Source organism: Dipodomys spectabilis, unplaced genomic scaffold, assembly GCF_019054845.1.
Source record: "Dipodomys spectabilis isolate Male_0828 unplaced genomic scaffold, ASM1905484v1 ptg000436l, whole genome shotgun sequence".
Lineage (NCBI taxonomy): Eukaryota > Metazoa > Chordata > Mammalia > Rodentia > Heteromyidae > Dipodomys > Dipodomys spectabilis.
In genome coordinates, this window is record NW_024871113.1 from 8,928,127 (window position 1) to 8,952,263 (window position 24,137).

The window sequence follows — 24,137 nt, forward strand, 5'->3', positions numbered from 1 at the left end:
TGGTGACTAGTGGGAGTATTTCAGTAAGGGTGGGGGTTGGGGAGAGCAGCCCAGAATGTTGCTTCAGATCACTTTGTTACTTACATGAGGAAAAGGAGGAAGTGCTGAGACTGTTCATGCCACTGAAACCAGAATGAAAAGAACAACACAACTTAAAATAATTAAACTGAGGTAAAACATTTAAAGAACAACCTGGAAAAGATAACTTCTAGAGAAGTCTCATTAGAATAGCCAGGATTGGGACTAACAGCAGGAGAGAAATCTAAAGGGTATGGCCATGCTTGGAAAAACTTAGGGGATGCAATGACTGGACTCTGTACTGGCTATCTTCTCCAGTATCCTTTTCCTTTTACATGTTCCCAGTAGACTGTTCCATCCACAAGGAATAATTTTTGTCTGCATGCTAGTATATTTCTAGTAACTAGTTAAATGCTATAATTCATTTTTTTTCTTTTTGGTCGTGAGGCCTGAACTCTGGGCCTGGGCGCTGTTCCTCAGCTCTTCAGCTCAAGTGAGCACTCTACCACTTGAGCCACAGCGCCACTTCCGGTTTTCTGGTGGTTAATTGGAGATAAGAGTCTCACAGACCTTCCTGCCTGGGCTGGCTTTGAACCATGATCCTCAGACCTCAACCTCCTGAGTAGCTAGGATTACAGGCGTGAGCCACCGGTGCCCACAAGTACTATAATTCTTGACATGGGGGAAAAGAAAATAATTTGTTTTGAAGAGACCATTAGTGATATTCAGTAAATTTAAGGGCAATGATCAGATTCCCAAAGGTTACACAGTAACTGGATAGTTGAAAAAATGGTCAAAAGAATGTTGGCAGAAAAGCAGAACTGCAGCTGTAGAACGCTGAGGGAGGGTCTTTGGTAGCTTTCCAAAGTGGGAAACTTGTGCATTTGTGAGACCTGAACAGCAAACACAGTGTTAATAGTTTAAAATTGAACTATGTGTTGCTATTCCATGTGCATTTCTACATGCTTATTTCTACATACAAGTTTTAGGAAAAACACAAAAAAGTGATAGAAGTGAAAGTACTCATTCCAGAATTTTTTTGTTTTTGTTAATTTGTAAAAAATTATTTTTTGATCAGGGCAATATCAGTGAGGACAAAATCAACCTGAGTATTTCGAGGAGTAAAAAGGAGAGTACTAGTTATTTAGACAGATGTTTTGCAGTTAGGCCTTTTCACTGAATATTTACAAAGTTAGTCTGTCTTCTTGGGTAATACCTGTGCCTTTGGTGATATCTTCCCTGGCATGGTAAAACAAGGGTTTGCAAAGGTTACATGTATAAAATTTTAATATGTATATTATTCCATAAAGACAGACAAGGACTGGGGGTTTGGCTCATGAGAAGCTTTGAGTTCAAATCTCAATACTGCTAAAAACAGACAGACCAATAAAAATACCAGATAAAATATCCTCATTCCAGAGGGATGAGAATTATAATAGTAATTATTAGCCTCATTTGTTGAATTTAGGCAGATAGGTAGTTTAGTCTGGTATATTAATTTTTGTAATTATTGATGACGAGGTTTAATTTACTAACATTAAAAAAGTAAAGATTAGGTATAGTGAAATGAAGTTTAAAATAAGGTCGTATGTTTGTATTCCTTAAAATTTGTCATGATGACAGATAATTTTGTGAAATGAGGGTGCCATTGCCTCAAAATACTTTTAGAGTTGAATTTAGGGAGCTGGGAATGTGGCTTAGTGGTAGCTGCTTGCCTAGCATGCATGAAGCCCTGGATTTGATTTCTTAGTACAATGTACAGAGAAAAAGCTGGAAGTGGTGCTGTGGCTCAAGTGGTAGAGTGCTAGCCTTGAGCAAAAGAAGCTCAGAGACAGAGCCTAGGTCTAAGTTCAAGCCCCAGGACTGGCAAAAAAATAAAAAGAAAAAAGAATTGAATTTAGCGTTTTCACCAGAATTGCATAGTGAATTCCATCAAGAAGTGACTGACTTCTTTACACTATTGCATTTTGTTTTTGACCTTGATTACATTTCAATAACTGGACTCCTTCCCTGAGACTAGTTCTGGGAACACTGAATATTTTCTGAAGCTAAAAAAAAAAGGGTAAAATAATGACTAATGGTCATATTCAAAGACTGTGTTTGTAGTACTCATCTCTTCTGCATGCATGCAACACTGGAGCAGTACTGTCAATGGCCAGCAAGCCGAGGACACGAGTCCATACTCAGCCTAACCTTCCTTCTCTGTTTGTCCCACTTGACCATGTGACTAGTGGTGGGCTCTGGAGACAGGTTGGGAGGCCAGGCCCTCACATACAATCAAGTACAGAGTGATTCTGCTAATTTGGGTTTGTATCCAGGGACTTAATATATTTATTAATACTTTTTTACAGATGGCATCATGATAATATATTACTATTGAGCTGTAATAATTTTAATAACTTATTTTAAAATAACTTTTTAATTTTGAAAATGACAACATTTTTCTTCAAGACCTGGCTGGCTCCAAAGGTAGGATCTAATTTCATTTCATTATGTGTAGTAGGTATTCAATGACATTTTGTCAGGTAAAAGCATAAGAGGCATGTGTGATTTTTTTTTCTTTTTTTTTTCTGCCTGTCCTGGGGCTTGATCTCAGGGCCTGGACACTCTTGAGAGTCAAGGCTAGCATTTTACCACTTGAGCCACAGCCTACTTCCAGTTTTCTTAGTGGTTTATTGGAGATAAGAGTCTCATGGACTTTCCTGCCAAGGCTGGCAGGATCCTCAGATCTCAGCCTCCTGAGTAGCTAGGATTACAGGCATGAGTCACTGGCACCCGACTGCAACTTCTGGCTTTTTCTGTTTATGTGCTACTGAGGAATCGAACTCAGGGTTTCATGCATGCTTAGGCAAGTACTCTGCCACTAAGCCACATTCCCAACCCACAGTGCAATTTTTTTAAACAGTAATTTATTTGGTAATCAGTTTGAATATGCAAGGCTAGAAGAAACGAATATGTAGATAGGACATAGAAATTTGGAATTTTGGTGATTCGAAAGCATTTACTGGGTTTGGGAGTGAGTAAACTAATAATGCTGTGATTCGCAATTGAATTTTTGTCTTGCATTTGTGAGGAACTCTTATCCCAATAGATTCTTCTCTTTCTCCCTCTCTCTTTTTCTCTACTTTATAACTTTTAGTTATATTGCTTTTTTAGAGGCAAAATGTCTTGTTCTATTCTGTGTACCTCCAATTCAATGTGGTAGCACTGGACTTTTCACAGTGAGGACTCAGTACACTTGAGTCTGCCAGTGAACTGTGAATGAAGAGAAAAAAAATCCGAACAGATTTTGAATTCTCTCAACTTACAGTCTCTTGAAAGTTTAAAATAAATAGAAGTTGTTTGTAATAGAAAAAGTGCCTGTTGTGTAAGTTTTTCTTAAGTTTCAACTCTAGTTTTCTACTTTAAGAAACTTATAAATTGCCTAGCATAATTTGCATATGGAATGGTTCAGTGAAAACACTAGTGCTTACTCTCAGCAATACTGCATGTCACCACCATGTTTTGTACAGTAGATACACTGAACTTATTCCTCCTATCTAACTGAAATCTGGTATCTTCTGACCAACATTTCTAAAGCATTTGTCTCCTTAACCACCCTTTCCTTCTGTTTTTATAGTATAGACTTGTTTTAGATTCTATGTATCAATGAGATCATTCAGTATTTGGCTTAATTCTCTGTAGGTTTATCTTCCTGTTTTGTGTGCTTACCGCCTCTTCCATATCCATTCATTCACACTCAAGTTGCCTACCTCTCTCTTCCATTGTTAATAGTGCTAAAGTGAACACAGGAGTGCAGGTGACTCTTCAACATACTCATTCACTTCCTTTGGAATACTTGGTGAGATTGTTGGGTCATATGGTAATTGTGGGGTTTGGTTTTTTAAGAACCTCCATATTTTTCTGTAATGGCTACACTAATTTTAATTTATACTTCCACTATCAGTGTACAAGTTTTTGTTTTTGTTTTCTTTCTATCTTAGCTATTGCAAACTTTTTGTTGACAACCATTTTAACAGGTTTGAGGCAGTATCTACTACTGGTGTTGCTGAATTTCTCTACTGATTAGTGATAGGAACACACATTAGTTGTATGTTAGTTGTGTATCTTCTTTTGAGGAATATCTTTTGAGGGTTTTTGCACATTAAATTTTTTTTTTTTTTTTGTAGTGAACTTGTGCTTGCTTGCTCTAGCCCCTTTTTGTGATTTATTTATTTATTTATGCTGTTTCTGAGGTTTGAACTCACGGACGGAGCACTGTCCTGAACTTTTCAATTCAGTGGTAGTGCTCTATCACTTGATCATTAGCTCTACTTTTGAACTTTTTTGGGGAGGGGGGATCGTTAATGGACTTTACTGCCCCACTGGCTTCAAATTAGGATCTTTAGATCCCAGCCTCCTGAGTAGCTAGGATTATAAGCATGAGCCAGCTGAACTCAGCTGTGTTGATTATTTTAAAAGTAGGGTCTTGCTTTATTTCTCCCAGCCAGGCTTGGCAGCAGTCCTACTTATGCTTTCCTTATCAAATATATGACTAGCAAATACTTTCTTCTCCTTCTCTAAATTGCCTGTTCACTCTTTCCTTTGCTATAAGGAAATGTTTTGGTATACTGTAATTCCATTTGTCTACTTTTGCTTTTGTTACCTGTATTTTAGGGGTCCTATCCAAAGCCATCCTTGCTGAGACCAGTGTCATGAAGCTTTTTTATAGTGTTTTCTTCTAGGAGTTTTTACAGTTTCAGATCTTATTTGGCAGTCTTTTACACATTTTGGGACCTTTTTTTCTATATGTTGTAAGGTAAAGGTTTCTCTGCATGTGAATATGCAATTTTTTCAGTACTATTTATCCAAAGGCTTATCCTTCCACCATTGTGTGTTCTTGGTGTATGTCATAAATCAATTCACCATAAATGTACAAATTGAATTCTAAGCTCTTAAGCTGTTAAAGTTGCAGCAAGCATATTTATAAAAATAAAAACTAAAATCCTTTGCCAACTATGTTGTAAAGGTTCTTTGCAGCCTGACATATTTTATCCAGTAGATTTTGTCAGGGAATTAATTCCTCCTTCACTGTGTGGTGCCCCCTTGCTTGGATTTTCCGAAGTACTTTTACAAATGCAACAGTAATAACTGGAGCCAAGCTCATAAAAGACAGTGCTACAGTGTTCCAAGACTCTGTTGAAGCACATTGCAAATCCTAAACCTTGCTTGTGTCTCCACTTTACATGTGCAGATACTGAAAGGAGCTGGTTGAAGGCAGGCAGGTAAAGGACTTGATTTACTTCCTGTGATTTGTGTGCTCTTCCTGAAGTGACTGGCAGCACACCGAGGGGGTGGCCTGCCCTACCTGAAGTATTTTCCCAGTTTTTCTGCAGATTTTCCATTCTGTTCCAAACCTAAGGTTCAACTGTTAGGCTTAATTAATACTTTATACATTTAGAAGGGAGGGCAAACACTTAGAATGCTTTTCTCTGGAGAGTTTTGATATAAAATTAGCTGGAGTAAGAAGTAGTAGGACTAAATAGGCCAGTGTGAGTGCCATCAGTGCCCCAAGGACTAGGATCTCATTGAATAAGAAGGGTAGCATTAACCGACCCTAACATTAAAAAATTAGGATACCAAAAACAGCTGATAATGTTGTAAGGTAAATCATCCCAGAAGCCACATTTTAAAATATAGAATATTGGAGTCTTTAATATACAGTTAACAGGCTGCAGTCTGCCAGTTGTTACAAAGGTCTGTAGTACGCAAATACACATAACACAACTAGGAAACATGCTGTAGAGGAAAGGAATAACAAAAACAATACCAACAAGCCAATTCAGCTCCAATGGACAAGCTAAATTGGGATGTCATGATGACTGCAGTCAAGCCAGGAGACAGGACACAGGCAGGACATGATCACAGAGACACACATGGCATGGAGTCCTCATGGTTAGGCTGGTCCAGGCCCAAATAGGTCCGAGCAGGCTGTGGATCCTCAGGAAATTCCCAGTTCCAGGCACTAGACTGATAGATTCAGTAACCTATCAGCCAAATGCCTGCCCCTGCCTCCAGGGGACTGGGCATGCCCATTACCTGAGAGGCAGGTAATGGGGGGAGGGGGAAGGTTTCCTTCCCCCAGCATGAAGACAAGATGCCAGACCCTACCATCTACCATAATATGGCCAATATGGCGCCGGCCAGACCTGGCCTCCTTACTTCATTAGTAAAAAACAGACAAACACAAAAACAACAACTTGTTTTATTGAGTAGCAAGTGAAACAATGACCTACTGCTCAAGACATTATAAAAAAAGAATAGAAAAAGGGAATCTTTATGATTCCCCCTGAAAAGTGAGCTCTTTCAAGTAAATATAAGGTGGTCAAGGACTGTAGCTTATCAAAGATGTCACCAGTGTCCTTTTACTCATTTTGCCACTCTGATGGAGATTGTATATGGGCTTTAGTTGAAACTGCTATAGCCTTCTTTGAACTTTGTACTTTGCCAGGAAGACTTAGCAGTTTCCTTTTCCTTCTGTGTGGATCCTGAGGTTCCAGGACATAACAGATGTTCAGAGCCAACCACCTTTATACCACAGTTCTGAAGCCACACAAGTCTTACCTTCAGGAGAATGGAGGACTAGTGGAGTGGAGCCTTTGCCTTCTTCTCTTGTTTCTGATGATCACTGACTGTCACCACACTCGGGGCTCTTGCTTTCTTCTGACTTCTGAAGAATCTAGGTAATGGTTACCTGAGGACTTTAGATGTGCAGAGTAGCATTTCAGAGTCTGATATTTATAGTTTGGAATTTGTCACATAAATGCACATAGTTATCTGTGATGCCTGCGTACTCCATCCTGTACACATGGGGGAGGAAAAAGTTGTTAGTGCAGTAAATAACAATGAAAGATTTTTTTTTAACCTTCAAAGAAGAGTTCAAAACCATGATTTGGAAGGTTGATAGATACTTAGAAACTGCCAACCTGTGATTATAGTGATGCACTTGATTAAAAACTATGTGTATATAATACCTGGTTTAAAAGTCCCCAACTCGAGGTCTCCATAAATTTAACTACAGCCATACCTTCCATAGGAAGTAAGTTAAATGCCAAGCCCAAAGCTTGTTATTGAATTGTTAGAGGAGAATTTAAGGGGTTGTATTTGGTTGATTTTTTTAAAAAATTAGAATTAAAAGTCTATTAGAGTGAAATGTGTATGTCAGTGTGTCACAGCAAAAACACAACTAATTTTAAATGTAAATTTAAAATATCATTTTTGCCTAGCTTAATGATAGGGATAAAAAAAATAGAGCAAATGATCTTCTAATGTGTTAATTAATACACATGATAGTGAAAATCGACTATGAATCACAGTCTGAGAGAAGAAAATAAGCTAGTTACTTTCAAATGAGAGTATGTTATGTTTAGTTTATTCTCTTTGTTGTGTAAGTCATGAGGGCTCCTGGAAGCGTGGGAGAGTCCATGGTATTGGGCAGGGAGAGTGTTGATCCTGAGAGATGTTAAACATAGGATTTCAACTAATTGCACACTTAATTTTTTTTTTTTTTTAATCACAAGATGAGATTTTGGCTAAGCCTTTAAGTTGTTGATTCTCTCCTCTCCTTCTCAGCCCTTTTTTTGTACTGGTACTTGGGCTTGAATTCAGTGGCCTTGAGCTCTTGCTTGGCTTTTGCCACTCAAGGCTAGTGCTCAACCAATTAGGCTACACCTCTACTTCCAAACTTTTTGAGGGTTAACTGGAGATGAGAGGCTCACAAATTTGTCATCAAGGGCTGCTTTTGAACCATGAACCTCAGATCTCTCACTCCTGAGTAGCAATTACTGACTTTTCTAATGAGGTTTTAATCTACACAAATGACACTTACTTGCTTACATAGTTAGTGATTCTCCCCAAGGATATGACAACAAACATAGGATGTTGTAGGTATTGTAGGTGGCTAAATAGAACACTGCATGTTGGTGATCAGAAGAGCTACCTTGCTACTTATGTTGGAACCATATCATTTATCTCTTGTATTTTCTCCCTAAGAATTACAAGCAACCCTAAATCTAGCCTTTGGAATTTGTTACCTCCTCTCCCTTGACCTAGAATTGCTCTGCTCTCCAGGTTGCCTGGCACCAACTTAAAGTCACTATGGGGTGGGACAAGAATGTGTTTTGTTGTGAGCTATTAGTCTTTTGCAATTTTCCTGTTAAGGAGCTATTTTATTACCTTATAATTACTTTATTCATGTAGAATTTGTTTGAAGCCTTAATTTTTTTTTTAAGAAAAAAATCCAGAGTGGTTTTCTGAGTGGAAAATTCCCTAGGAACCTTTGGACAGCTCTAGGAAACAGCTGAGTCTCTTCCTAGAGCAGTATGTCTCAGAAAGAAGAGGTTTCAGAGCCTGTGCATGGACACTAAGAAAGAACCCACTTTTAATAAGAATGCTTGTGGATATGTCATCTCACTAGCTTGAGGAGAAGGAATTATTATGTCCCCTGAGGTGACACTTAAAGATTCAATTTGTGCTTATGCACTCACTAGTGCTTATTTGTGTTTGTGCAATTCACATATGCTTCCTAGACCAATTTCTAGTTTTGGTTCCCAATTTAGCTATTGGATTGTTCTGCCACCATGCGGCCATTTGCAGAATTGGCTCAGTCCTTGTAGGTGTCGTTTTGCAAAGCTCTGAACTGAAAACACAAAGCCTTGCCACTCTTTCTCTTCTCACTGCTATTGCCAGAAAGTGCAAGCTTTCAGACGGAGCCTGCTGCCATCCTGCAAAGTTTTCTCACCTAGAGCATCCAGTCTGTTGATAGATGCAGTGATGAACTGGAAGGAGAAGAACACCTTTATTCATATTCTCTGATAGAGGAGGTACAGTAATAGTCTACAGAAAGTAAAGTGACCACACAGCATATATACTGAGTGAGTGGCAAAAAAGCAGTAGAAACTTGAATGGCCCAAAGCAGGATGCCAGTGGCTTCTAGCTACTGTGTAATCTTAGCTACTCAGGAGGCTGAGAGCTGAGAATTGGTCTTTGAAGCCATCCAAAGCAGGAAAGTCTGTGAGACTTTTATCTCCAATGAACTATACCACCTCCTCCCTACCTCCCCCCCCCCAAAAAAAAAAAAAAAAGAAAAAGAAAAAAAAGAGAAAACACCCTTGAGTGATCCAGGAAGGAAGGAAGTGGCAAGTGGGACCTTGGAGAAGAGCTTTCCATTGGGGATCAGGGAAGATTGTGGTATTTACCTTTATTGCACAGCCAGTGTGGTTTGAACATGATGTGCTTGACACAAAGCCAAGGATTCTATGCTTGCAGTAGTAGGCAGGCTTCCTTCACCCACTCAGGAGGCCTGGGTTGTCTCTCTGAACCCATTAGAAGCACATGCTATACAGTGCTATGCTAGGCTCTGTGGGCCCCCGCTGAGGGAAGTACTGAAGAGCTCCTTCCTGAAGATGTAACCTAACTATCTGCTATTCATCTGTTGTATTGATTGCTCCAATGTGATGGCTTTTCTTCAAATGATGCCTTAAAACTGCACTTTAGTTGAAAATGGATACATTTTGGAAGACAATATAATACAAACCCTATAATTTGTTTTCTAATCTCATCCTTGATCAAAATATACAATAATGGTGGTAAATAAGACTTGGAAGATAGTTTTGGTAACCTGATGTGACTTGAACCTATGTGAAACTTTTTATAATTGTAAACATTTAAACAATTGAAGTGTAAGTATTTAAGCCTGATGCAATGGCTCATGCCTATTCATTATAGTTACTTGGAAAACAGAGTGGGAGAATTGACACTTGGAGGCCAGTTCAGAAGAAATCTAAAGAGGCCCAGTCAAAACACAAAAATACTTAAGACCCATTCTAAAAATAACTAAAGCAAAAAGCGCCGGAGTGTGGGCCAAGTAGTAGAGTTCTTCCACAGAAAGGCCCTGAGTTCAACCTCTAGTAGTTACTCCCTTCCCGCCCCAATTTAATTATTTCAAGGAATTTTTAAAATTTAGAGTCTGGGATAAATGTAAGTTAATGGCTACATGTAGAGATTTTTAAAGAAGACATTTCTGGGGGGTTCTGGATTGGAAGAACAGGGTTTTCCAAGCATTCTGTCATTGAATTATACCTTAGTTCCAAAACTTCATTAAAAATATTATAAAACAGTTTTCAAGGAGTGGGAGCCGTGGCTCAAGTGGTAGAGTGCCAGCCTCTGACAAAAAATGGCAGGTGAAAGCAGTGAGGCCCCGAGTTCAAGCCCCAGTACTGGCAAAAGCAAACAAATAAATAAGAAACAAATGACAAGAGTAAAAAAAAACAAAACCCATAAAACAAAAGGCAGTTTTGACCAATGGAAGCTAAACTTATATCAGAGAGGCAAAATACTTGTACTATGTTGTCAGCCTTAAATTTGGCCTTAGCTGATCTTTCTTGAAGGAAGAAATAATTGTTGTTTTAAAATTGAAAAATTTTCCTGCTCTTTGCTTCCTCATTCTTAAGTATATGCGATTTTGAGCTAGTACCATTTGGAAAGTATATTAACAACAGATGTGATAAACTACTATTGGTTATGTTTCTTTTTAAACCTGATATAAAATAAGTCTGGATTTTGTGTAGGGTAAAACTGTGTGCGTAGCATCTGTGAAGCTTTGGGTTCAGTCTCTACCTCACCCCCATCCCTGAAAAAAATCTGGGATTTATGTTTTATAAATAATTCAGTTTTTATGGAGATAGAGATAATCATATACTAAATGATATATTAATTTGCAAAAATTCTGCTGTTTTGGAAATACAAGTTTTTATTAATCTTTAGGCTTCCACTCAGCTATTGTTTTTCAGGATCTATATGTGCATATGTAATCCTGAATTGACGTATCGTTTTAGCCTTATAGCCTAGTTGTATAGGCATTATTCATCTTGTGTAACAAATAGGTTTTCAGTCACATAGCCGGGATCATACACAGGCTTTGGACTCTGTTGTATTCCTTCTGTTATATTCTTCTGTTTACAGTAGTTGTAGATCTCCTAAATAAGCTTTGAACCCTAACCATCATGTTAGTAGACGCAGTGAGTCTTAGTAGACTCAGTGAGTCTTACATACACTGTTCTTTTCCTTCCCCCATTTTTGCCTGCAGACTAATCTAGCTTTCATCTACTTTAGTAATAATGTTTGAAACACAACTCTTTGATTCAATCCTCATGAGCTTTTGCCCAGAAAAAAAGATGAATTGCATTTTTGTCTTGTGTCTCTTCCATGAATCTCCAGGACAGATATGTTGACCTGGGTCAAACTTGTTGGTCTTGTGACTGATCGGTCAGTTTAAACAACAAGTCTATCTCCTATGTGAAATCTGTAGAAACTTATCACGTAAGTCTCAACTTCTGTGGCCCTGCTCACTGTTACTTTATTGTCCCCAGTTTCCTTGATGATTAGGAGAGTCCTAAAAGTGATCCATTTTATTTCCAAGTGTAGCTTATATAGTTTTTTACATAAGCAAGAAAAACATGTACTTTTTGTGCAGGTAAAATAATTACCTTCGCTGTTACTTTTTTCTTTTTGTCTAAGACCGGACTTGAACTCCATATCTGATGCTTTCATTCAGTGGCAGGCACCCTCTACCCTCTACTCCTCTAACCACTTCTCTGTTATTTTTTTGTTGCAAGGAAGAGATTGTAGAGGCTAAGATGGGTTTCTAGCTCACCATTGGGGTCCATTTTGGGGCAGGGGATGGAGTATCTTCTTTTCGTGTTCCTAAGCTCATGTTAAAAATGTATGCCACATGCTGTGAGCAAAAACTAGATAAAAGGAAAAAAGTGAATTATAAGGCTTCTCTGAAGCACTGACACATTGAACTAGTACCTAAGGAGAAGTTAGACCAGACCAAGCCCAGGCTGCAAAGTAGCTGGCCTCTGACTTCTTTACTGTTGGGTATGCTTTCCTACTGTACTGAATTTACAGATACAAACCAAGAGAATTGGCCTGGAGAAGGTCCCGTAAAGTTACTTTATCAGAGTTCCTTGGGATACCTCTGGTTTCCTTTCTTTTTCTCTTTCCCTTTCCTTTCATCTCTTTCTCATCTCTCTTTCCCCTCTCTTCTTTTGCTGGTATTAGGACTTAAGCTCAGAGCCTTGTGTTTGCTTGGCTTGTTTTCATGGCTGGTATTCTACCACTTGAATCATGTCTTCAGCCCTACATCTGGATTTACATTGTACTTTTGTATGTGGAACAGAAAAAGTACAGTTTTCCCTAGGAAAACTCAATTCTTTTTGGCCTGTTAATCTCTGTCTATTGAGCTTTGTTGGTTTTGTCACTTTGTTCTACTTTGAAATAGCATCTATTTTTGAAAAAAGGATGTCCTTCCAAGGGTAGAAGGAAAAGCTTATTGTTCTTAAAAAAGTAACACTTCCTGGTTAGATGAACATGTTCCTGTTTGTGCTCAGAGAAGAGCAGATTTATTGGTGGTGGAGATAGCTTCCATGTTATGAGTCCTTTAAAACAGTATGTATGGAGTCAGTTTTGTTTTGGGAAGTGTACTTTGGGAGGTAGGGATTTCTCAGCTTTCCAAACTGAAACACTTTGGACTATTAGCTCTCTGGGGTTTTGTTCTTTGCAATCAAATTTGTTGAAATAAAACTTTATTTTGTGACTATGTCTCCTTTCTAGAGAGAAAACAAATCAGAACCCAAGATTCACTTTCCCAAGGTCACACATTTTCTTAAAGAGAGTATCTGGCTGGAGTCCTGGGATCTCTCTTCATCTAGGGTTGCAGTAGTCAGGTTGTTTGAGTGGCTGGACCTTCCAGTACTTTACCCTCACCTTCCTGCCCTTTTCCTTTCACCTTGGTTAGAAGTAGTTCCAGGCCATCTTGTAGATTGCTTTTTAGCTCAAGCCAACAGGTAAGGAAGGTGGAGGTTGAAAAGCTCCTGTGAGGAGCCGTTAGAGGCAACCAGTGTGAGTGCAGGGCAGGACTGGATTGGCTTGTGTGGTCTATCACATCCCATGTTTCCCCTGACACTGCTTCTCTCTTGTCCTCCTTCCTGGAACCTTAGGCAACGTGGAGAGATTGAAGTATGCAGATGTAGATGCTTCCAGCCAGTTCTGGGGAGCTGCCCAGTCTTTCTGGGATTACCCAGGCCTGCATTTGTATTCACATTGTCTTTGTTAACTTTTAATCATGCCATAGTGCCATCTGAGACTTGGGACTGTGGGACCACTGGATGCCTGAGAAGTTAGATCGGTCAGTGGGAGGATTTAAACAACTATATTTTGTTTAGCCCAGGAATAGAGGGAAACCCTTGCTTCTTCTTTACGCCTCAGTGTTTTTATTTACTTAAATTGCAATCTTGATCCTTGGCTACTGAGTTTTTAAGAAAAGCTTAATAACAGTACTTGGTCCTTTGTTTATATCCTTTGCTAATCTGCCTCTGCTTTGCTTCTTAGGGTGAGTGAGCAGAGGTTGCCACCACTTCCCTGCTTTTTCTGAATACCAAGACTGTGCTGATCATGTCCATAGATGCAGTGAGACATGGCTTGTTGGTTGATGGCCATCCAAACACCAATTTCTTACCACACTTGCTAGTTAAAGTTGAAGGAAGGTTAAGTTCATGCATCATCTATGCAAAGTTATCTAGTTCAAGCCATGCACTGCTTCCTTCCACATAGCAGAACAATGCAGAGTTATGTCCTCTGCTCGTCTAGTTCATAGGCTCATTGCGGGCATTTCAACAGGTTTCTTTTGGGATGACTTGATCAGAGAGTCTTAGAAGAATAGTTATAATTATTGAGTTTGTTTAAGAAGTTCATAATTTAAGCATGTAAGACCTGAAATGCTTACATTGGATTTTCTGGTTGTATATTTCTTGGATGACATCTGGTTTGCTCCCTCTAAACCATCACAGTGCAAAGTGGCTGCTTGCTTGCCTGCTTGCCTGCCTGCCTGCCTGCCTGCCTGCCTGCCTGACTGCTTGCCCTCCCTCCCTCACTCCCTCACTCCCCTTCCCTCTCTCCTCTCTTTTTCTTTTTCTCCTTCCTTCCTTCCTTCCTTCCTTCCTTCCTTCCTTCCTTCCTTCCTTCCTTCCTTCCTTCCTTCCTTCCTTCCTTCCTTCCTTCCTTCCTTCCTTCCTTCCTTCCTTCCTTCCTTCTTTCTCTATCTGTCCCTTCCTCCTCCCTTCCCCTCCCTCTCTCCCTCCCTGCCTCCCTCCCTCCCTCCCTCTCTCTCTTTCTTTCTTTCTTTCTTTGGGGGGGGGGGGAAGTCCCGTCATGGGGCCTGAACTCTGGGCCTGGGCGCTGCCCTTCAGCTCAAGGCTAGCGCTCTATCACTTGAGCGCCACTTCTGGCTTTTTTCTTTTTGCTTATGTGGTGCTGAGGAATCGAACCCAGGGCCTCATGCATTCAAGGCAAGCACTCTACCACTGAGCCACCTTCCCAGCCCCACTTCCTTCCTTCCTTCCTTCCTTCCTTCCTTCCTTCCTTCCTTCCTTCCTTCCTTCCTTCCTTCCTTCCTTCCTTCCTTCCTTCCTCCCTCCCTCCCCTCCCTCCCTCCCTCCCTCCTCCCTCCCTTCCTCCCTCCCTCCCTCCCTCTCTCTCTCTCTTTCTCTCTCTCTTTCTCTCCCTTCCCCTCCCTCCCTTCCTCCCTCCCTCCCTCCCTCCCTCCCTCCCTCCCTTTCTTCCTTCCTTCCTTCCTTCCTTCCTTCCTTCCTTCCTTCCTTCCTTCCTTCCTTCCTTCCTTCCTTCCTTCCTTCCTTCCTTCCTTCCTTCCTTCCTTCCTTCCTTTCTCTCTGTTCTCTCTTTGTCTGTCTCTCTCTCCCTCTCCTTTCCTCTGCTCTCCTCTGCTCTCCTCTCCTCCATTCTCCTCCCCTCCCGTCCCCTTCATTTTGCACTGTTGAGGCTGTGGACCTGTGGGCTCCCTCCTCTAATCTCTAAGTTTGAAGATGCAGGTCAGGCAGCAGCTTCTTGATGCCTGCCAGGCTTGAGTACAGTTACACAGATTATCTTAAGATAAAGAAATGGTGCTAGTAATTATTCCTCATAGATATATTCTGTACATATATTACACACTTACACTCAAAAATAAGTCTGCACAGACGTATGGTGTGTGGCCTGACTTATTCAGGACTATGACTTGAATGTCTGAGATTCCATAATATTTAAAAACTGGATAACTAAAATTCAGTCTAATGAAGGAATTGACCTTATGCTTTGCTCTTGATTGGTTTAGTTGAAGGAAGAGGGCCTTTCTTGCTTTGAGAGAGAGAGAGAGAGAGAGAGAGAGAGAGAGAGAGAGAGAGAGAGAGAGAGAATGTATGTATGTATGTATGACGGTTTGAACTAAGGGCCCAGGCTCTGTCCCTTAGCTTTTTTGCTAAAGGCTGGTGTTCTACGACCTTGAGCCACACTTCCATTTCTGGCTTGTTGGTTAGGTAGAGAGAAGAATATTACAGACTTTACAGCCTAGGTTGGCTTAAAGCCATGATCCTTAGATCTCAGCTTCCTGAGTGGCTAGGATTATAGGCATTCTCTTCAGCTTTAAAGACAGTTTTGAAGTCCATGTTTATCCTATTATTCCATCTGGATCTTATGTGAAATGCAGTTAACCTTAGCACCATCTTGGAGATTTGTGACATTTATTTAATACATTGAGTATACTAATTAATGGATATCACTGTCACATTACCATGCATACATATGTTGTGCATGGATCATGTCCACTTTCTTTCCTTCTGTTTTCTTCTTCCCTTCTCTTTCCCATCCTTTAGTACTCTCCTAGTCTCTGATCATCCCATCCCTTTCCCCCTTTTTTTTAAACTGTCATCTTTTAAAAATTTAGACAGGAAGAGAAAAGTATGTAATACTCATCTCTCTGAGATTGGTTTATTTCATTTAACATAATGATCCATACAGTTTCATCTATTTATCTACAAATGACAGGGCTTTATTTTTCTTTATGTCAGAATAATTTCTATGCTTTGCTGGATGTTACAGTACATACCTACAATCTCAGTTACTTTGGAGGCAGAGATTGAGAGGATTGTGGTTTGAAGACATTGGCAAAAAGTCAGTCAGAGCTTCCATCTCAACAAATAATCCAGGTGTGGTGGAATTGCACCTCTACAGCTACAGGGGGTATATAAGTAGGAAAACTACCTGGAAATAAACTTAAGCAAAAGGAGGGGGTGTCATGGTTTAAGTGGTAGAGGGTCTTAGTTTTAAAATCTAGTACCACCAAAAACAAACAAGAAAACCATTGGGTATAAGCACACACATACACACATTTTCTTTATCCATCTGTTGACAGGTATATCTGCGAATAGCATATATTGGCTGTTGTGATTAGTGCTGTAATAAAACACAGCATTCGACCTCTGTTGTATGATGACTAAATTTCCTTGAATATATGTCCAGTATTGGTATAGCTGAGTTCTTCAGTAATGCTGCACTTGCCAGCAGTGCAGAAGGGATTCTAAAGGGTTCCCATTTGTCCACATCCTTGCCAGATGTGTTTTTAAATAGCCATTTTAAATTAGGTGAAATGGAATCCCAGTGTAGTATTTTTTTTCCTGGCAGCAGAGGGGTGGGGGTAGTTCTTGAGATTGAACTTCTTGCTAGGCAAGCACTTTCCCACTTGAGCTGGGCTCCAAGCCTTTTGTTTGTACTTTGCTTTTGAAACTGGGTCTTGACTAATTGTGCCTGGCCTCCATGGCCCTGAAATTGAAAATAATGTTCAAGCTTAAAATTACACACAAGAATTTAGCAGTATTATTTGTTCTAGTAAAAAAAGTGAGAAACCCTTAACACTGTGTCAATTGATAAACAGCAAGACAAAATGCTGTATGCATGTCTGCAGTGGCATGTCAGGAAAGTGCTGGCCTGACACATGCTATATCCTGTGCGAGGAGTCATGCTGAGGGAGAAGCCAGGCCTCAAGGCTATATATTACCTTGGAGGAAACAGTTGGTACCAGGAGCTTGGAGAATAGGGAACTAGTAATGGCTGCTACTTAGTATGGGTTTGGGTTATTAGGGATGGTAAAGATGTTCTGAATTCAGTGATTATGATTGTACTAAATCAGTGACTTTTACATCTTAAACGGTTATATTTTATGTCATACAAATTATTAATCAATAAAGCTGTTATTTTAAAAAGATGAGGTTTATTTTACAGATATTACCAGACATCTTTTTTTGTGGTATTTTCTTTCCTGGGATTTGGGGAGAAGAAATATTCTTCCTTCCTTCCTTCCTTCCTTCCTTCCTTCCTTCCTTCCTTCCTTCCTTCCTTCCTTCCTTCCTTCCTTCCTTCCTTCCTTCCTTCCTTCCTTCCCTCCCTCCCTCCCTCCCTCCCTCCCTCCCTCCCTCCCTCCCTCCCTCCCTCCCTCCCTCCCTCCCTCCCTCCCTCCCTCCCTCCCTTCTTTCTTTCTTTCTTTCTTTCTTTCTTTCTTTCTTTCTTTCTTTCTTTCTTTCTTTCTTTCTTTCTTTCTTTCTTTCTTTCTTTCTTTCTTTCTCACAGACTATGGTACTATGTGTGCATTGGAGTCCTAAAATGCTAATTCCCTGCTAGCTTGTTGTGTAGGAATGTAATCAGGATCTTGTGTTTTTATTCTGAACAATCAAGAATATCTCTTAATCTTTTCTCTTCTTGTTTTCTTTAGAGGATCTATAAAAACAGGCATATTTTCATTTTGGAAAAAAAAAACATTTAAATATTCCTATAAGAAATATCATTTAGGTAAAAGTGAAAAAAAAGAATTTACCTTCAAAATTTTTGTGATGAAATAAAATGCATGAGATTTATATTGTAGAAATAATTTGATTAATCATGGTATTAACAAACATGTATGCTTTTAAATGAAAACTTTGTACTTTCATTGGGACTGGGAAAAATGAGTGACAGAACAACCTCTGAGGAAATTGTTTTCCTTAGTAAGCCAGTTTGTTTTATATTTTAGTAATGATTATTATTTTGTTTTTGAAGTTTTAGCAAGGATTTATTTTAGTCTAACAGGATAAAATAGGGAGAGATGGAAAAGGGAAAAACATTTCCCCATGCAGGAAATAGGAGTAAGGACTCTTAGTAGTATTTATTTTTAATATTTATGAAAATATGTATTTTTAAAAGCCACACATATTTTAATTTGTAACTTATTTTAGAAACTTTTTCCCCCCTTTGACAACTCTAATAATTTCTCTCATTTCTTTGCAACAGGATCTGGAAATAGTCTATTCCTATTTACATGGGATGGAAGCCTTATCGAACCTGAGGGAGCACCAACTTAGGTTTGTCATTTTAATATTAATGTAATGATGATAGAATGCTAGGATTTTATATGCTTACTTATTTAGAAGTAGGCTTAAATGTAAAGGCGTATAAAATGTTATAAAAACTGTTTCGTCTACCTCTCATACTTGCTTTGTAAGTTTTATAAAATGAATTCAGTTGTGTTCATATAATACTTTCTTATCTTTGCATTTGCATATTTTAATTGTATAATTTTATTATGACATTTTATACATACATATAATATACTTTGATATTATACATCCCTTTTATTATCCTTTATTTTCCCTCACTTTATCCTCTTCTATTTGTAACAGTCTCCCTCTTTGACTTTTCTGTCACAGTAATAATTTTTCACTCATACCCCATTTGTCTGTATCACTCCCCAGAAAGTATGTATGCCAAATGGATATGGCATTATTTGCTACTCCTGGCAAATAAAAATGTACTATTTAGTGTTCAGATGTATTAGAAAGTAGATTTAGTTAAAGAATGGCTATTCACTATTTTAGTATGTTCTAGGTCTTTGTGAATATACATATACTCCATAAAGTACACGGCTGCTATTCTAATCCACATAGTAGATAGCATACTTATTCTATGTGATCTGCTTATAGAAAAACTACCATATCTGGAGAACAGTAATACAGCAGTATCATTTGTGGTTACCTGAGTTTCAGAAGAAAGAAGTGATTTTTGTCTGTAAATAGGTAGTAAATTAGGACATAATGTAATGTCTTGTTTCCTTCTACTTTGGCTATTTGTGTGGCAGCAGTTTTTTAATTATGAAAGGCATACTTTTCCTATATATTTACCCTTTATTCTTTAAACACTAATTAATTTGTGAGTATACCTATTTTATATTTGGTTGTTAATTGAAAAAAGTATCAAGAGGATTGTTAAACTATCAAGAGTGCTTCTAAAATTACATTTTTAATGAAACTCATTTAAATTAAAGTTGACCGTAGATTAAGTAAAAAAAAAAAATCAGTCAGGTTTTGTAAGAAGCAAAGCCCATTAGGACTTTAGAAGATGGCTCAAACTAAAGCTAGAGTAATTTTTAAAGTGTATAGTTTTCAATTGATACTTTGTTACGACCGTTTTCTTAAGAAAAAAGTTTATACTCATTTAATTGAATGCAGTTAATTTTCAAGCACAAGAAGAATGATGTGCAAGTATAACAGTCATATACCCATTGTACACATAGAACCATGCATGTGAATTTAGATATGTTGAATATATGATGTGTTTATAGTATATCTGGTTATAAAATTCTTTAGCTGCTAGAATTTTACATAATCAATAAATGAAAAACTTCAAAACTACCAGAGTAAATTTAACACAGTACATTGCTGTGCACACATCGACCAAAATGGAAATTTTTAAAATTGCCAAAATAGACATAATACAATGCATTTCTATGCACACATTGGCCAGCTTCAGAATGATCAACTAGCTGCTATTTGAAAGGTAATTTTTGGTTAGAAATTCAGAAGAGTAGCTTAGTGTAATTAAACCGTAAAAAGTTTGTTTTGGAACATGTAGAGATTGAGTTTTTTGGCATGAATTTATAGGGAGAGACCTTTCAGATGTGTTGCTTATTCAACATATGTTGAAAAGTCATGTTTATGGAAAACATCAGCTCATGTCATGACGGACATGCAGAGACCTTTGTTCATTCAGATGTTAGCATTTAGACATGGTCAAAGTGGGTGGTGGTTGCTCTGACTTTGAATTGAAAGGAAGAGGCAAGATTTGAAAATAGGGCAGCTGTGCCGAGATTTCCAAGGAGAAGAGTGCTCCAGCTATTCTTTTGTTGGGAACAGGCGGTGTGACAAGGTCTGGCAAGGTCATATAGCAGGTAGGGTAGAGTCTGTATGCAGGGGAGGAATTTGCATTTTCATAGGGCAGAAAGTGTTGGACAACAGGTTGAAGTAGGACCTCATTGTGGTCATGGGAAGGGAAAATGGTAGGAGGGTAGTGGCTCAGAATAGGTCATTCCATGGGAGATGGTGAACTTGCAGTTTTAGAGGGTAGATTTTGGAAGCAGGTGCTGATAGACAGATGGATGTGAAAAAAACCAGGAGACAAAGATGATAGATCTCCAAGTTGTAAGCCTAAATGTTTGAGCACTGATTTTGGGGAAAACAGATTTTGAGGGGAAATTTAAGCTCTGTTTTAGACATTTGAAACACTAGGTAGCTAGAGCTAGCTGTTAGATATTCAACTCAAATGGTTACATTGAGTATGCATTCAGGTGAGTAGACATCTTGAATTAGTCTTTAATTTGAAATTGTAAGCTGGTGGGTGAAATTACTTAAGTATAAAGAAGAGGGCCAAGGACCTGCCCTGAGGAGTAGGTGGGGAGAGGGTGTTTGGGAGAATCTCAAGGAGATAGAAAGCATGACTAAGCTCAGTGGAAAAAGGAAGTCTAAGACCAGAGGCCTTAAGATGATGCTCTAGAGAAGCATTTGCCAGATGGAGTTGCTGATGGAGTTAGTGAAGCACCAAAAAGAATTAGATAATATGGAGGTCTCTGCTTGCTTTAGAGCTTTTTTCTTTGTAGTTTTGGGACCAAATGATTGAGAGGGAAGAAGATGAAAAAGTGGGAGGTATAGTACACTCACACATGTACGCACATGTGGACATGCATGCTGAAAAAAAGATTTTCTCTAATAGAAAAAGCAAAATGTAGATAATAAGAAGATAACTTGGGGTTCAGGAAGAGTGTCACCAAACACAGTAGGTGATGTGAGCATGCTGGATGTATATCAGTAGAGAGAAATGGGCAGAATATAGGAAAAGGTGCTAAGTTGGTAAGAGCATGGAGGTCCAGTAATGAGGTCCAGGACGCTGATGCAGCTGAGGCGAGGGCAGGAAACAAGGCAGAGACTGTTATTTCATTTAAGCGCAGATATTTTTAGCCCCCTTACTTGTGACTGTCATCTTTCCTATGAAGAGTTGGGATTGCACCTATTAAGGAAAGTCTTGTGTTTTAGTGATGTGTATCCAAGATTTGCTTCTGCCTCCTTGAGCTAAGTGACATTCAGTTGGAATGTTTCAAGGAAGGGCTCGAGAATGAGGACATCAAGAACAGTCTTAACCTGGTCCCAATCTATAAGGCATGGCTTCAAGATACTGTAAAGCTGAAACAAGTTGCAGGCAGACCCAGGATTGCAAAGTGTACTTTCCTGGAGACTTACTGACAACACATGGTCCCAGGTGACAGCAAAATCCATGTCAGGACTTTGAAAGTTCTCAGGATAATAGTTAATGCATTTTAAACTAGGATGCCCTTGGCTTGTCTTAACCTAATATCAAGGTCATTTATAGCACCATGCTCTGGGCTTTTATGCTCCACATAGACACTCCATGTGGGGGGAAGGGGCAGACAGAAGTTCTTGGGCAGACATAGTGGTCACTACTTCAAGATTGAATTACTGCAAGCATGAGGGGTGTAGTGGGAGGCACAAACTAGAGCACCTACGAGACTTGTGCCCTGGATTTAACACCCAAGAAAGATGACACTGCTGGGAGCACAGCTGCCTGGGTCCAAGTTGAGGGTGCTGTTGAGAGGGCCACTTTAGAGCCAGCTTTCTTCACTGTTGTCATTCTGAGTTGAATTTCTATATATGTTAGACAAACGAATTCCAAATATTCATATGTCATAATTCAGGACAAATCAGCTGAAATAACAAATCATTAAACCTCTATGGTAGTCATTGGCTATAAAAATACTGAAGTTTTATACTGCTGAGAACATTACTGCTGAGGGGAAATAGAATGAAGCTGCATCTTTTTTTTTTTTTTGAGTCTGGTCATGGGGCCTGAACTCTGGGCTGGGCGCTGTCCTTTAGCTCTTCAGCTCAAGGCTAGCGCTCTACCACCTGAGCCACAGCGTCACTTCTGGCTTTTTTTCTTTTTGCTTATGTGGTGCTGAGGAATCGAACCCAGGGCCTCAGGCATGCAAGGCAAGTGCTCTACCACTGAGCCACCTTTCCAGCCCTGAAGCTGGCATCTTATTAGATGTATATCTTTACCAGATTTGATTTCACATTTGTTATTGCAATAGCCAATAATCATTTTGAGGCTGGTAAATAATTTTCACTAGTCATATACGATAATCTTAGCATCCAAACCGATTTGTTTTTAGATTTGCTAGTATGTTTGGAATGATACATGTTGAACTCATGCCTTTTTTCTTTTGCAGGTTAATGTGTGAGACTGTGCGCTACGAAAGGCATGAAGCAAATGAAGTCTTGTACTAGTAGGTATCAGTTTTCCCTCTATTTGCTTCAGTGTTCTGGCTTGCTCCTGCCTAGTGAGAGATGGGAAAAACCTTTCCACTGCTTCCTGTTGTAAAACAAGTGTATCATCCTTTTCTGATCAATTTACATTTGTATGTTTATCTCATATTTTGCTTAGAGGTACTAGGTCATATTATCAAGTATTTTGACATTTTGTCATTATGAAATATAATGTAGTGCACACTCATTCTAACAGAACAACAGCAACAAAACCCCACAGCCACACTAGCTGACATGCAGAGAAAGCATGGGTCTTGTAGCTCAGTTTATGCTACTTTTAAAAGTAGGAAAATGAGCTCTCCACATCCTTCCTTCCTTAGGTTTCCTTCCTTCCTTCATTCCTTCCTTCCTTCCTTCTTTCCTTCCTTCCTTCCTTCCTTCCTTCCTTCCTTCCTTCCTTCCTTCTTCCTTCCTTCCTTCCTTCCTTCCTTCCTTCCTTTTTTCCTCCCTCCCTCCCTCCCTCCCTCCCTCCCTCCCTCCCTCCCTCCCTCCCTCCCACCTCCCTCCCTCCCTTCCTTTCTTTCTTTCTTTCTTTCTTTCTTTTTTTTGTCGGTGGTGGGGCTTGAACTCTGGGCCTGGGGCACTGTCCCTCAGTTCTTCAGCTCAAAGCGAGTGCTCTTCTACTTGAGCCACAGTGCCACTTCCACTTTTCTGGTGATTAATTAGAGATAAGAGTCTTTCTTGCCTGGGCTGTCATTGAACTGTGATCTTCACATCTCAGCCTCATGAGTAGCTAGGATTATAGGTGTGAACCACTGGCTCCAGGCTATAATTTCTTTTAAAAATAGCTTTGATATCCCTTTCAAGATGTGTTAATTTGTTTTTCTTGGTACCAGTACTGGTATTTAAACTTAAGGGTCTGCATTACCTTTTAGCTTTTTTTTCTCAAGTCTAGTGCTCTGCTGTTTCTGGCTTTTTGGTAGTTAATTGGAGATGAGTCTCATGAACTTTACTGCCCAGGCCGGCTTTGAACTGCAGCCCTCATATTTTAGCATCTTGAGTAGCTAGGAATAAAGCATGAGCCACTGGTGCCTGACCCAGTTAACATATTTCCTTAAAAGTGACAAATTATTTGTTTGTTTGGTGTTTCTGGAGATTAGACTCAGGGCCTGGGTTTTGCTAGGCAAGTGTCTTACCACTTAATCCCTACCTACTTCTAGCTCTTTTTGCTTTAGTTTGTTTTTTAGCTAAGGTCTAGACCTTTTGTCTAGCGTTATCCCCTGACCACAATTCTGTTGGGTAACTGAGATTATAGGCACAAGCCACTGTCTCTGTCTTGTGACTAGCATCACACTCTTCTGTTTTCATTAGTTCTTAATTTCCACACTATTTCAGTTTAGTGCTCAGCTACAATTGAAGTGCTCAGAACCTTTGTATCAGCAATCAAACTTATGTAGTGCTGAGGAATCCAACCCAGGGCCTCAGGCATGCAAGGCAAGCGCTCTACCACTGAGGCACCTTCCCAGCCCTGAAGCTGGCATCTTATTAGATGTATATCTTTACCAGATTTGATTTCACATTTGTTATTGCAATAGCCAGTCATCATTT

The 24,137-nt window shown here is 39.4% G+C and overlaps 1 protein-coding gene across 11 annotated transcripts in view; it reads left to right on the forward strand.

The window, feature by feature from the left end:
• The window catches only part of Rapgef2 (Rap guanine nucleotide exchange factor 2), a 251,514-nt gene that overhangs the window by 59,426 nt on the left and 167,951 nt on the right, over positions 1-24,137 (forward strand). For all 11 annotated transcript variants that reach the window (XM_042668369.1, XM_042668372.1, XM_042668373.1 and 8 more), the window contains exons 2-3: positions 18,211-18,281; positions 22,493-22,549. In XM_042668369.1, the coding sequence (XP_042524303.1) occupies positions 18,211-18,281; positions 22,493-22,549 (128 nt within the window). The remainder of the gene's footprint in view (positions 1-18,210; positions 18,282-22,492; positions 22,550-24,137) is intronic.